Raw genomic sequence first — 12838 nt, 5'->3', positions numbered from 1 at the left:
AATACGCCGGCCTCATTCTGGCAAACAGTCTTTTCAAGGAGCCCTTTTAAAAAAACCCTGCCAGAGTGTGTGAGACACTGGAGCGTCATTGATTTTCAATAACATCCCCTAATGACCTGGCCACGGTTTGATCCACGCTGTCATTATGGGCTGATACCCTGGGACAGGATTGGCGGGTCTCACAGCACACAGCAGCGAGATGAGTAGTCAGGGCATTATCAGGATGAATTGGCCGTCTCTGGACAGGCGGCAAGCACAAGCGAGGTCTTGTCAATAACAGGACAGGGCGCCTCAGGGCTCCCTCTGCGGCTCACTCCAGAGTGCCTTCCGGCCTCATTAGAAAAGCAGATGAGTGGTGTGCATGAGGAGAGGGGGCGTATGAGAAGAGAGAGGAGCCTCTCCTCCACCATCCGATAGCCTGCCTCCCAGGCATTGCTCCTCTTAATGAGTCCAGACCGCGGGTCAATATGCGGCTGGGCTGCCAGTCAATACCGGTTACCTGCAACACAAACACTCAAAACCTGCTTTCATACAAAATCAATCTCCTATTAGTCCCTCCCTGTATTGCCTTGGCCCAATCTCATCGATTCCCTCTGAAGAGCTCTGCAGCCCATGTATGAAAGATTATGGTCAAATGATCGTATGGCTTAGGCTACTCTGCCAGCCAAGTCTGTTGCCTTTATGATTTCAAAGTAATAGCTTGATATCAGATGAGCAAATACTCTAAATGTTGAAAACTGAGATACAGGCATTATTGGCAAACCCATCAACCTCACATCAACATTCTGCTCCGAAGCCTTGGCTCACAGACAAATGCAGCACTCGTAGTCAGCACTGATAACGAGTGCCAGGATGAAAAACAAGCAGCAAATATATGACATTAGGTCCAAACTTTATTCCGTACATTTTAAACCAAGAATGTTCATTTTCATTTTTTTGCACGCCTAAAACTCTACTTGTTTTGTATACAAGAGTCTAAGAAAAACAACTGCACAACACCACAAGGTTGACAGAGAAAGTCCTTTTTGCCGCCCACTAAAAAGTGTCCTTCGGTTCTGTCTGGGGCTGGTCCAGTTTTTGACTTGGAAGTCTTTCAATAATTCCATCATTATTTATAAACATGTGTTAATCCAAATTTCTCTCAGTATCACCGGTATCGTCCGCTCCCTCCGGGTGATCTCTTCATTAGGGTGCTGTGTGCTGCTTTGCATAGATTGCAGATGATCCTTCCAGGCCCCCTTACAACACCCTCCCGTCGTACTTCTCATCCATTGGCCAGGCTTGTCTGTTGCCATGATATTCAACAGGGAAAATGAGTCCCCATGTTTCATTTAATTTTGTTTTTCTAGAAATGGTTAAAAAGACTAATAAATTTACACAGTCATTTTGCAGCGAAGGAATATTAACAAGTTATTTACATCGGTTTACTTTACAGAGACCGAACAAAGACCTCTTAATATATATTTATCTGCATATCTCAAAGGCAAAACAAATGAACAAAACAGATCAGTCGTGTAACATTGTACATTGTCATCATTGAGGATATCCTGGTACCATGAGGTTAAATTACTGAAGATTGAAACCAAATCCAGTCTTTACAGTGGGTCATAATGGATATGTCTCACAATCAGCTGGGATAAATATTGTAAAAGGCGTGACTAATGCACAAAATACATAAAATTCATAGAAATGATATCTATACATGGAACAAGGATAGGAAATGTACAAACTCATTTTCAGGACCTCTCTTTTCGCACAAAGCTGAAAAAAGGTATTTGATTAATATATTAATAATTATCAAATATTTAAGTCGGATATAAACATACACATATTTATGTTCTCTTTACCGACATTATTCAACCTCCAGTCCACTAAAAATAAAGTCATGGCATGTGCTTAATCAGCCTTACACACCTTTACTTTGTACAATCATACCCTTTCCCTTAGGGAGGTTTGCCCTCTCTGGTGAAGAGCAGTGCATTTTGTTCACAAAGAGATTTCAGATTAGGGGAGTGGGGCTTGTGACTTTGTCTAGTTAGACTTTGTGCACTCAGAAGCTACCGAGCCTCTACCTCTTTGGGGTTGCGCGATGGGGAGTAGTCTCGTGGGTCCTGGGTGTTCGTGAGGGGGGTAGTCCTCCTGGGTGAGGCTGGCCTGGCACTGCCGGCTGGCACGAGGGGTGGGGGCGCACTGAGTGCGGCAGTAGGGGGCGTTCTGTTCAGAGGGCCATTGTGTCCTGTGGAGGGGCTGAGTCTAGGGTAGGGCATGCCACCTAGGTGGGGCATAAAGGGGGGCATATGGGGTAGATGGCCCTCCATGGGAGACTGGTGCAGCTGATGGAGGCGTGCTCGGTCCAGCTCCTCCCTCAAGTGGAGGCGCTCTCGTTCCTCCGCTTGCTGTCTCATCCTCTCGTGCTCCCTGCGCACCTCCAGCAGGTGCTCGTGATGAGAGTAGTCATGAGCCTCCCTTTCGCGGTAGGCCCGCTCCTGTTCGTACACACTGGGGAAGCGATGTCCTTGCTCAGCCCTGAGCTGGAAGTCCATGCGCCGCTGCAGGTCCAGGCTGCGGTAGGCCTCTCTAAGTGGGTCCCAGGGGAAGGACGGGTGGGGCAGGCGTTCCCTTCCTGCCAGAGGGCTCACACCCATGAAAGGAGCCATGCGTGCTCGGTCTAGCACATTGAGGCTGCCCATCTGGGGCATGGCACTCATGGAAAGGGGCAGAGAGTGTGCCATGGGGACACCGTGCATGCCAGGTGCTGGAATGTCACTGCCACGCGGTGAAGGAAGAGGGGGCTGGTGGGACAGAGGTGGATGGTGGTGGTGCGGATTTATAGGCTGGCTGATGGGAGCAGGGAGAGCTTGGGCTTGTAGTTGGGGGGCGGGCTCGGAACTCACCACCATGACCTCCTGCTCCTCCTTCCTCTCCTCCTTAATCTTCATGTCACTTTTCACCTTGTGGAGGAGCTCTGCAGGTGGGGGCTCTTTCCTATCGCTGTCCTTGAGTGTAGGCGGGGGCCCACCTGCCATCTTCATGCCCTGCTCATTGATCACCGCCTTGGAGTATGGGGAGGGAGAGCGGTGAGCGGGTTTGATTGAGTCTTCTGACGACCTCCTCTCAAGCATCTCCTTGCCAGGCGAGCGGCTCTCCTTAACCTTCACGTCACCCAGCGCGGAAGACTCTCTGTGCCGTTCCAGCAGCTCCTTCTCTGCCTCACGGATCCGATCGACACTCCCACTGTGATGTCGACCCGAATCACAGGAGTTCTGGCTGTTTGAGCGAATCAGGTTGCTAATCTGGTAGCTGACTGGCGCGGAGGCCGGAGATGAACGGTTGGAGTGGCGATTGCGATCCACAGAATCCCTGTAATGACATTATAAAACAGTTCAGTGAATGCCAGTCATGTAGGTGGGTTGTTTTTACCTTGATTACATTTTCAGAATAAAATCTGGGTTACCATGCTGTTGTCTTCCTCTGATAACGTTTACTGCCTTTAAATTTGACAGTAAACTGTTTTTCTAGATTGCCACACAGAGATCCTTCCAATTAGTTTTTGAAAGATTGCTCCTCTCAAAGCTGCTTGTTGCCTGTTTGATTCACTTCTGTTTCTTGTTGGATCCTTGAATTCAATTTATTCAGTTTTCAGGAATACGACTAATGGACTGGAGAATTGTCACACTTTTGCTTTTGTCTTTGATGGTACATCTTTGTGTCTCCAGAGCCGATCTGGGTGATCCGAGTGTTTTTTTGGTTTGTCAAAACATAATTTAATCATCTTGTATATATGCTAATACTAGCAGAATAAGGGATCATTGTTGTGATCATGTCTTTAGAGTTGTGATGATATATTTGAATACTTATGAGGATAGTTTTGTTACGTGTATGAACATTTCTGTCCTGGACATCTTTTTATGTATAATCAGATTAGTTACCTTTTTGGTAGAATCATAAGGCTTTGAAACAATACAGCGAAGTGTATCGTCATTGCATCATTAAAGAAATATTCATTTTCACTGAGTTAGATCTAATAGCATCCAAAAAACACCTGACAAGTTCATTTGCATCTGCCTCAAACTCACCTGTCTTTATCCTTCTCCTCTTTACCGATGGACGAGTCTCTTTTCTCTCTTTCCCTCTCCCTTTCTCTTTCTCTTTCCCGTTCTCTCTCTCGCTCTCTCTCGTGGCTGTTGGCTGAGCTGCTTCTCTCAGCATCAGCAGTTTTGGGCCACTGCGGTGGGGTGGGGAAAGATGGCGGGGTGCGTCGAAGTCTGTTCCAGGTGTCGTGGTGGGGGCTGCCAAACGTGGGCAGTCCTCCTGGCCCCTCCTTAGTGCCAAACATGCTGTTGGACCCTGGAGGAAAGGGGGAGACAGGCGTGGGATCCACTGTAAGTTAATTGGGCACAAAACCTTCTCGAGGACACATAAGATGAGAAAGACTCAACAACAAAAGCTGCTTTTGTCTCTGGAGGTTCTCTCACTGACGCTGTTTGAAAGAGTTAGAGGTTAATGGCTCCCCCCACCAGAGGAAAAAAAAAACTACTCATTTGCTTTTGGACTAAGGGGCTTCTCTCCCCCTCCCTTTTTTGCACTGGATGAACAGGGGAGACTCACTTGCCCTCTGGAGTTGAGGGCTGTGAAAAGCCAAGGGAGACCTTAGCATTCCACAGCATGTCTATTCCAATCACATCCATTTTCACAACAGCGTGACCGATTTGGCACACAAAATAGGAGGGATGAAGAGAAAGAGAGAAAGGCATAGAGAGAAGGTGGCGGGGGGGGGGGGGGGGGGGGGGGGGGGAAGAGAAAGCCCTCCATGGTGGTGCAGAAGGGGCTTGTCAAATAATTAATAGATGAATTGCCACCAAACAGCAGACCAGAGAATGCCTGTTGGCAGCAGCGCAGCCAGATTAAAGCCAGACTAACGCCAGACTGTTGGGGATATGGTGGTGGATGAAGTGGAAGCAGGGAGGAGGTTTGCTGTGGTGTGTTGTGCTGCCTTGTTGGGCCTCCATGGGCTAGGGCTGTTTTGACACAGAAAATAGAGCTAAGTGTCTTGACTTTTTTTTCCTCCCCTCCTGGCTCTCCCTGTGGTCTAACGCTGTCCTGCTCTGTTCTGTTACTGGCCACAGGGGCCGGATTGAAAGGAGGAGCGGTGGAGGAGGAGAGGGGGGCCAGCGCTTACCAAGCGAGGGGTTGCCTAATCCTCCGAAGGCACTGCTTGAAAGGTTGCCGAGGCCGCCATAGGAACTGGAGCGACTGAAAGGATCTGTAAAATGCCAAACAGGGATTAGCAAACGGGGGGGCTGGCTAGCGGTGCTCACCCCAACACCAACCCGTTCCACTCGGCTTTTCTCTTACAAGCGAGCTCTGTTTTTTTAGCGCTGCCACCCTAGCTCTCTGTCTGGTAATCCTGCAGTAGCCAGGTTGCCTGGATGCTGGATTCACTGCCACTAACTGGAGTGGAGTGTCCCTGAGCCTGCCGGGGCTAGTGGGAAGAACATTGCTTGAAGGGGAAGTTACTTTTGAGCTGTCGGAGCAGAGCTGAAAATAGACAACAGTGGTAGGACAGGGGAATTAGAAGAGATTCGATGTGTGATGGACGCAGGCTAGAGCCTCCAAATTTATAGGAATAACACAAACATTTACCCTGAGAAGTCGGTGAGCAACATTCATCAACTGGTAATTTGCAGTCCCGTTTTAATTCAGCAAAAAGAAATCCATCAGGATATGCAGGACTTATCAACAGATTAGGGTTTAAGGATTTTCAGCTCTGGGGCTTGTTAATGTATTAGAAAAGACAACAATTAAGAAATCTCCTCTGCCTCACACATGAATTCCCTGGACAGGAAAAATGTGTCCGCTAAATCTTCCTCCTCAGTGCACCATGTATTCATAAGCACTAAATGGATTGACTCAAGGGCTTATTCCATTAAATCAACTTGCCACTCTGAACCAAAACAGTGTCTCAGATAGAATAAATGAATGCATGAAAAATAATGAATTGCACAAACAAATCCTGTTCACGCCCATGAATTACTTATACAAAAAAAAATATAAAAAAAATAGCGTCATATATGCTGCTGCACTGAGTATTGTTGGTCCAAACAAAAGGAGAGACTGAATGCCGGGCTAGCTAAGACTTTCTAATGAACCCAGGCAGACTGGACTCCACGTTAACCTTAAAATGAACCCGGGAAACTAAAAATATCAAGGCTTCAAATGACACCCTGGTGGATCGTTATGTGTTTAAAACATGAGTGTAAAAGAGACAAAGAGAGAGAGAGAGAAAGAGAGAGAGAATGACGGAGAGAAAGAGGAGATTAATGTATGAAAAAATTTGAACATGGGGTTACTTACACTTACCTGCCAAATGGCTAGGAGGCAGGAAGCCGCTATGGTGGGGGACGTGGCCGTATGGAGAGGGAGCAGGGTGGCCAGAGCCTATCAGGGTAGAGAGCATATAACGGGGTTATTCTTATCCAATTTGACAGTTAGACATTCTCTAATTAGCCATGAAGAGACAAAACAAAATGAATCAACAATCACACTTCTGACCCCTGTGATTAACCAGGACGCAGCAGGGTTTTTTTTGCAGCAACGTCACAAACTTGAATATACATCAACGAGAGGACTTTAGAGACGGCTGAGTAATGCCATTGAGAAAATTAGCCATTTATATGTTGCTTTCATTGCAGCTGCTGTGTGCTTGTGTGTGAGTCTATACTTGTTTATTGAGGTCAGTTCCTTACTGTGCAACAAGCTGGCCCCTTTCACAAAACACTGTTACCATCATCCATATTGCATGAATTGTTAATGAAAGAACCAATTACGGCAGTGCCTCTGACACACCACTGCATAATTACCAGTCAAAGGCCGTTCGCCTCTCTGTTGCCCTCCAACGCAGGGCAAATCAGTCAATTACCTAACTGAGAGTCATCCATATTCATAGACATATCTGACTCCCTTTACTGGCAAAACATTTGCTACAAAAGCACTATAATTAAGTGAACGTTAAATCCGAGGAGAGAGAAAAAAGTGACGCTATTTCATTACAGTGGTGAAGGGAAGATCCAGACGTGGCTATAAATGCTCATTTTCAGGAAGACAAAATGGCATTGGAAGGCTTTGGGAATGGGATACATCAGTGTTTTAATTAATTTGTCTTGGAAGGTGCAGTTCATCACCCTTGCACTGGGTACTTGGAGGCCCTACTGACCTGTGGAAGAGAAGAGGGGTCGTGCCAGGTCATGAGGGTACGGAAACCCGGCCGGGAAGACGCCTGGAGCTGGGGGTCGACTGAACAGGTCCAATTTCCCATTCATATCTAGTTTGTGAGGATCCAGCTGCATTTGCTATAGTCCAAAGAGGCAGAAAAAAAGGAGAGGGAGACAGACAAAAGACAATTAGGTCGGCGGACGACAGCACTAAACATTTTCAACGACAGAGTGAAAGGGATTTAGCCTTGGCTACACTGGGTGAGAGATCAGAGGAAGACAGATACATCAACAATGGCTCCATGTCTCCAATTCTGGCCAACTGTGTTATAACAAATATATGTAAGCTGATTAGGGACACTAAATCCACGGTAACGGGGGTTCAAAGCCCAAGGAGGACTGACACCACCAGGCCAGAGGCATTAGTGGAGGATCTCCATGGCGAGGCCACACCATCCTCCGTCAGTGAGAGGAGTATTTTTTGTCTGTGTTCAAATGTCAATGCAACCATTACTTCAACTACTAATTCTGTCACTGAGTACTGTAAATGTGACCGTTTATGATCTGCCTCTTTCTCTCTAGGTGGAGTGATCCACGCACAGAGACTCGTGTAACCTCATTGGAGAAATAGCCTCAGAGAACACTTGAGAAGAGACACCATTTTTGTTGGATTTTGTATCATTAATAACTTTTACAGCATTCGGCTCCTTCTCTGTCATCTGCCTTTCCACACCCAGATGGTCTGATCCAGTAACACGATTATATATGGTTTTACAGGTAACAATCCAAACTCCGTATTCCATTACCAATATACTGTATGTACGGTTTTACATGACAGCAAGATTCCTGAAAGACATCATTATCAATCTCACGCACCTTCATTTTCTGCTGGTGGTGGTAGATCTGCCATGCGATCTGGACATGCACTGCGCACCACTTGCCAGGTTTCTAAAAATTTAGAGAGAAACTGAGGTTAGCCTGCTGGCTTTGCTATAAGGAGCTAAAAATGGATTCTGGCATTGAGATTTTCTGGCCAAACTACAAAGTGGGAACTCGTCAGAATTTTCAACCAGGCAACGGATTAAGAAAATCTAACCCTGACTTTAGCCCAATAGAGACCTCAAAGCTATTCTTTAATGCAGCCAAAACCCTGAATTTCTTTGATCAGGAGTTGTTGGAGAATTTGCAGTTTTAGACTTTGTGGCCTGGCCAGAGAGATGAAACATTTAACAAAAGATGGACAAGGCAACCACTTACCCTGACAGATGTCCTGAATGGATCTGTTATCTGTATGGACAAACAGACATGGTTAATGTCAACAGCAAAGATAAATAGCCAAAATGTACAGTTCTGCAGGCTGAAGTGTGTTTGGAGGGTCAATTCACCCCGGGATTTTCCATTCTAAAAAATACATGTTCTTACTTTCAGACCACTTGTATAACTGTGTCCATAGAGATGCACGAGGACGAATGCCCTGTCTCAAAAAGATGTAATTGCAAATGCATGCTATAACATCTCTATGAGACACATACTGTGTGTGTGTGTGTGACTTTCACCAGAAGACACAGAGGAAGAGCAGACTGGTTCAGGTGCTATCGGCCTGATGCTTACCCGTGGATCCTTCTGTAGAAGTGTGTGAGGTACTGCTCCAGGACGTCCAGCAACGTCGATGGGATTAGATGCCTGACAGATAGAGAGAGAGAGAGAGAGAGAGAGAGAGAGAGAGAGAGAGAGAGAGAGAAGGAAAATAGATACATGATCATCAACCAGATCTACGGTAGTTAAAACATTTACAGTTTAGAAGTAGAACATCTTACCCATATTCTACTCATATGTATATTATGGCATACACAAAACTGTACGGGGGTATTTTGACATATTGTAATGATTCTCAAAATGGGATCTTAAAGTAGTGTTTAAGAGTATCTTCAGCAAGAAAGGAACATCTTTCTTATTAGGAGGCCAATATTAGGCTAATTTCCAGGTTCATACTTGTATTTTTGGTTTCTACCAGAACATGTTTACATGCTTTAATGTTCAAAACACACATTATTTTTCTCACACTGTCCGTCTGAATATACCTGTATTCACCCTCTGTGTGAATAGCTCTGTTTTAGTGCCTGTCTCTTTAAGACCCCCTCCTTAAAGAGCCCAGTGTGCTCTGATTGGTCAGTGTTTTATTATCTTCCACATCTGCGCTCTCTGTGACTCTGCCCTGTCATTGCAGCCAGGGAGTGACTCTAACAGCACTGTAGCTGCACTTTCTACCTTTATATAGTATAGTTGTGACATCATAACTGTACAGAAGTCCTGACGTCTCATTTAAAGGCACAGTATTTGAATACAGGCTGTGTGCATTTGCAGTATTTATATAGAACCTCAAGCTTCTTCATTATTACAGATCTGAAAATGAAAATCTCACTTTTTACAATATGGGACCTTATTGTAATTTTCTAGTTTAGGTAATACATGGGAGTACAACAGTGGCACTTCCGTGGCACGGAAATGTGATCAATTCTCTTTTAAAACCTCTAGAAGATCCTCAAGCTATTGATAATATCACTACTCTAACCTTATATCCTCCTTCAGTAGCACTATAGCTCACTAATCCTCAATGACTGCTACTGTATGGCTGACGTCAGTAGATAAAACTGCGATGATGCTGCAGGAGCTGAGCCATGCCAGAGTAACACATCTCTGATCTCTCCCATCTCCTTTCTAAGTCTTTGGAGCGCAAGTGCCTTGATCGGCCTTATTAATCCCCCCCTGCATCAAGGATAGGAAGATCCTGCGGTGTGACCTGGGTCATAAGCCCCCACAAACAAACACACATCCAAAGCCCACCCCCCCCAAACCCCAAGCTCCTCTCCAAGAATACTTAGCAGGGGCTTTGGACGCATAAGACTGTTCCTTGAACCATCTGGAGGGGCCTTCGACAAAAGGGCCCCTCCATGACAGAGCCCCCTGGGAAAAGGGCCAGCGGATTTAGGCCAGCTTAGATCGGTGGCTTACACCGGGTCACAGCCGCTGGGCAACTGCCAGACAGACTCACACCCTCCCGCCCCTTCCCATCCCTTGCATCCCCACAGGCCCTGCATCTTGTCTCCTTTGCTCTCCTAAACAGACAGACATCACTTTCTCATCTTTGGCATTGCCTGTCATGGCATGGGTCAGCACGCAGCTCCGGTCCTGGTTCAGGTCCAGTTAAGTCTGATACAGTATTATAGATGGATTTATGGATTTAAATGGGATGGGGTGAGGTTTATTAGAATCCGGTTTCGATGTACGGCGCTCTGCTGCTTTTCTCACTCAAGACAGACAGCAGAGTGAATTTCATGCGGTGCAGTACTGTAAGTGTAGTGTGACTGCAAGACTTTCTTTTACTTGTAATTCCTTTTACGGATATACCCTTCAAAGCTATGACACACAGCACATATTCAGATATGCAGTTCCAAAAACCACAGCATCGTGTCTCTGGTTACTAAGTTATTTGCTTTAGTGATAGTGATAGTGTGTAGCCTTTTTGACCCGGGCAAGTCTTCATTATTCTTACATACAGTAGTGTGTTTAAGGTGTTTTTATACAGACAAAAGGGGACTCTACTCAAGTGAATGTAATTTTATGATGAATACAAATGTCAAAGCAAGTCAAAAAAAGCCTGGTTATCATTTCAAATCCTTTGAAAATACTTTGCTTGTGTACAAGCTTGTGTGATGTCTTTTGAACCCATGCTTCCTGTGTGTTTGTAGATGGTGGGTCGAGGACGGTAATGCGGGGCTAACCTTGGGCTGGAAGGCTCCTTGCAACGAGCTGAAGGGTCCTGAGTGTGGGAGCAGCGGGGGCATGCCTGGCATGGTGGGGGGATAGGAAGGGAAGAACTGGGGAGAAAAGAGGAGGATGGGAGTTACAAAAAAAAGACATAAAACAAAATCACACAGAGATACGTACAGTACAGGTCTCGAGCACACACGAAACCACAGCCGCACTAAACGCTCTCATGGCAACGTTCAAATATAAATATAAACTATAGATATTTGATTTGATTTGCCAAGAGCAACAAAAACCAAAAGAAACTCACGTTTGAATGTCTGATGAATGGATTGTCCAGTTTGGGGGTGTATTTGTCGAACTGCAAGAGAAGAGAGAGATGAATTAGGACAATTATCTACTTTACCATAATTCTTCATGTAAAAGCTTTCTATAATAATAATAATGTCTTATTATTTTTAGTACATCACAATAACAAAACACACGATCAACATCTGTAACTGGTAAAAGGCAGGGTTTTGATCCCAGAATAATAAGCTCTGGAGTAAAGCAGCTGGCTTGCACCGATCGTGGGTTTACTTAAACTGCGTGGTCAGATAGACAGTTAAATTACAAACAATACGACCGCTTTAGCAGACCGCCGACATGGAGACAGCCTGCATGATTTTCCAATTGAGCATACAGAGGTTGGGTGCGGAGGCCCAGCTTGGAGACTCAAGACCACTTTAAAACCAGACCAGTTGTTTCTATTCACTGGAAAATTTGTAGAAATGTGAATCTAATTACTTTTGACTGCTATGGTTTTCTTTTTTTTTTTTTTTTTGATGGTATATATAGGAGGGGGGGGGGGGGGGGGGGGTATGCGGAGCAACAACGGCTTGTTTTGGTTGTTAGAGGACCGCATTTCAAAATAAAAACGTCGTAAAAAAAACGTAGTTCTTTGTGCTTTTAATCATGCAGAGAATAAACAGATCCTGCTGTCTGTCTTTTATGATTGACACGGAATTGAGTAGATGACATTTGCAATGGTTAGCAACTAATTCAGGACAGATCAGCATGACGGCCTTGACACGCAGAATTGATGTAAGGAAACCTTTTCTCTGGCTGAGCTAATGCCTACCAGAATAATCTAAACTGGAATCTGACGCATAAAAGCTCCGTTCTTATTTGAAAGAAATGTTCTCCGATCACGTCCTGAACACATGGGAATCTAGTCAGTGCGCTGAGAAGGAGCGAAGGGAGGAGAAAGAGAACGGAGACTGTTGACCCATGTATGAATGGGGACTTTGTATGTCTGTTCGCAAGCCAATACTGGCTCTCTATTTTGGAACTGGCTAATTACAAGTGACAGTAACTTATTCCTTTTCCACAAATACACAAACCATTTGCAGGTACTTTTTGCGAGTGTTTTCACAAAGCTCTCTTGGCAGGCGGATAGGTTTTTTGGTTTAAATAAAACAGGAAAATGAGTGGGTATGAATCAGTGTTTCTGTGTGCGCGTGTGCAGCGACACGGGTGGTTGAGGAGGGAGCGAGTTAGCGGGTTGGCTAAGCGGCTGGTGGAGACAGGGTTTGGGTCAGGGGCCATCTGGTGAAACAGGGCCATTCACATCTGCACGCAAAATGGCTGCAGCGCAGCAATGGTGTTGGCGGCTCTGTTTGCGGGCGATAATGGTCCAAAATCAAAGACAGACCTACTGAGAGGAAACGCCAGGCCAGCTTCTGAGCTCATTAAACAGCTCCTCTGCATTTCTGTTTAATGTCTGACACGCAGAGAGGGATTATGAACGCTTTAAGGCCTAGTAAAAATGAAAAAAGAAAAACTCTTGCTCTTGTAATTTATGGTGTCTGTCAAATTTT

At 45.5% G+C, this 12838-nt stretch overlaps 1 protein-coding gene across 5 annotated transcripts in view; it reads right to left on the bottom strand.

Annotated features, from left to right (window-relative positions):
* Window positions 1-934: 934 nt before the first annotated feature.
* The window catches only part of fbrsl1 (fibrosin-like 1), a 295062-nt gene continuing 283158 nt past the window's right edge, over window positions 935-12838 (bottom strand). For 2 of the 5 annotated variants that reach the window (XM_083912662.1, XM_083912663.1), the window contains 10 exons: window positions 11290-11340; window positions 10994-11089; window positions 8823-8894; window positions 8469-8498; window positions 8088-8159; window positions 7214-7349; window positions 6355-6438; window positions 5180-5263; window positions 4077-4347; window positions 935-3360 (listed from right to left, as the gene is read on the bottom strand). In XM_083912662.1, coding sequence (XP_083768788.1) covers window positions 2058-3360; window positions 4077-4347; window positions 5180-5263; window positions 6355-6438; window positions 7214-7349; window positions 8088-8159; window positions 8469-8498; window positions 8823-8894; window positions 10994-11089; window positions 11290-11340 — 2199 coding nt within the window. In that variant the 3' untranslated portion in view covers window positions 935-2057. The remainder of the gene's footprint in view (window positions 3361-4076; window positions 4348-5179; window positions 5264-6354; window positions 6439-7213; window positions 7350-8087; window positions 8160-8468; window positions 8499-8822; window positions 8895-10993; window positions 11090-11289; window positions 11341-12838) is intronic. The other 3 variants (XM_083912665.1, XM_083912666.1, XM_083912664.1) reach the window with 3 other exon arrangements.

Source organism: Echiichthys vipera (genome assembly GCF_963691815.1).
Source record: "Echiichthys vipera genome assembly, chromosome: 4".
NCBI classification, from domain to species: Eukaryota; Metazoa; Chordata; class Actinopteri; order Perciformes; family Trachinidae; genus Echiichthys; species Echiichthys vipera.
Note: the sequence above shows the minus strand (reverse complement) of the source record. Positions and strands in the feature narration are given on the sequence as shown.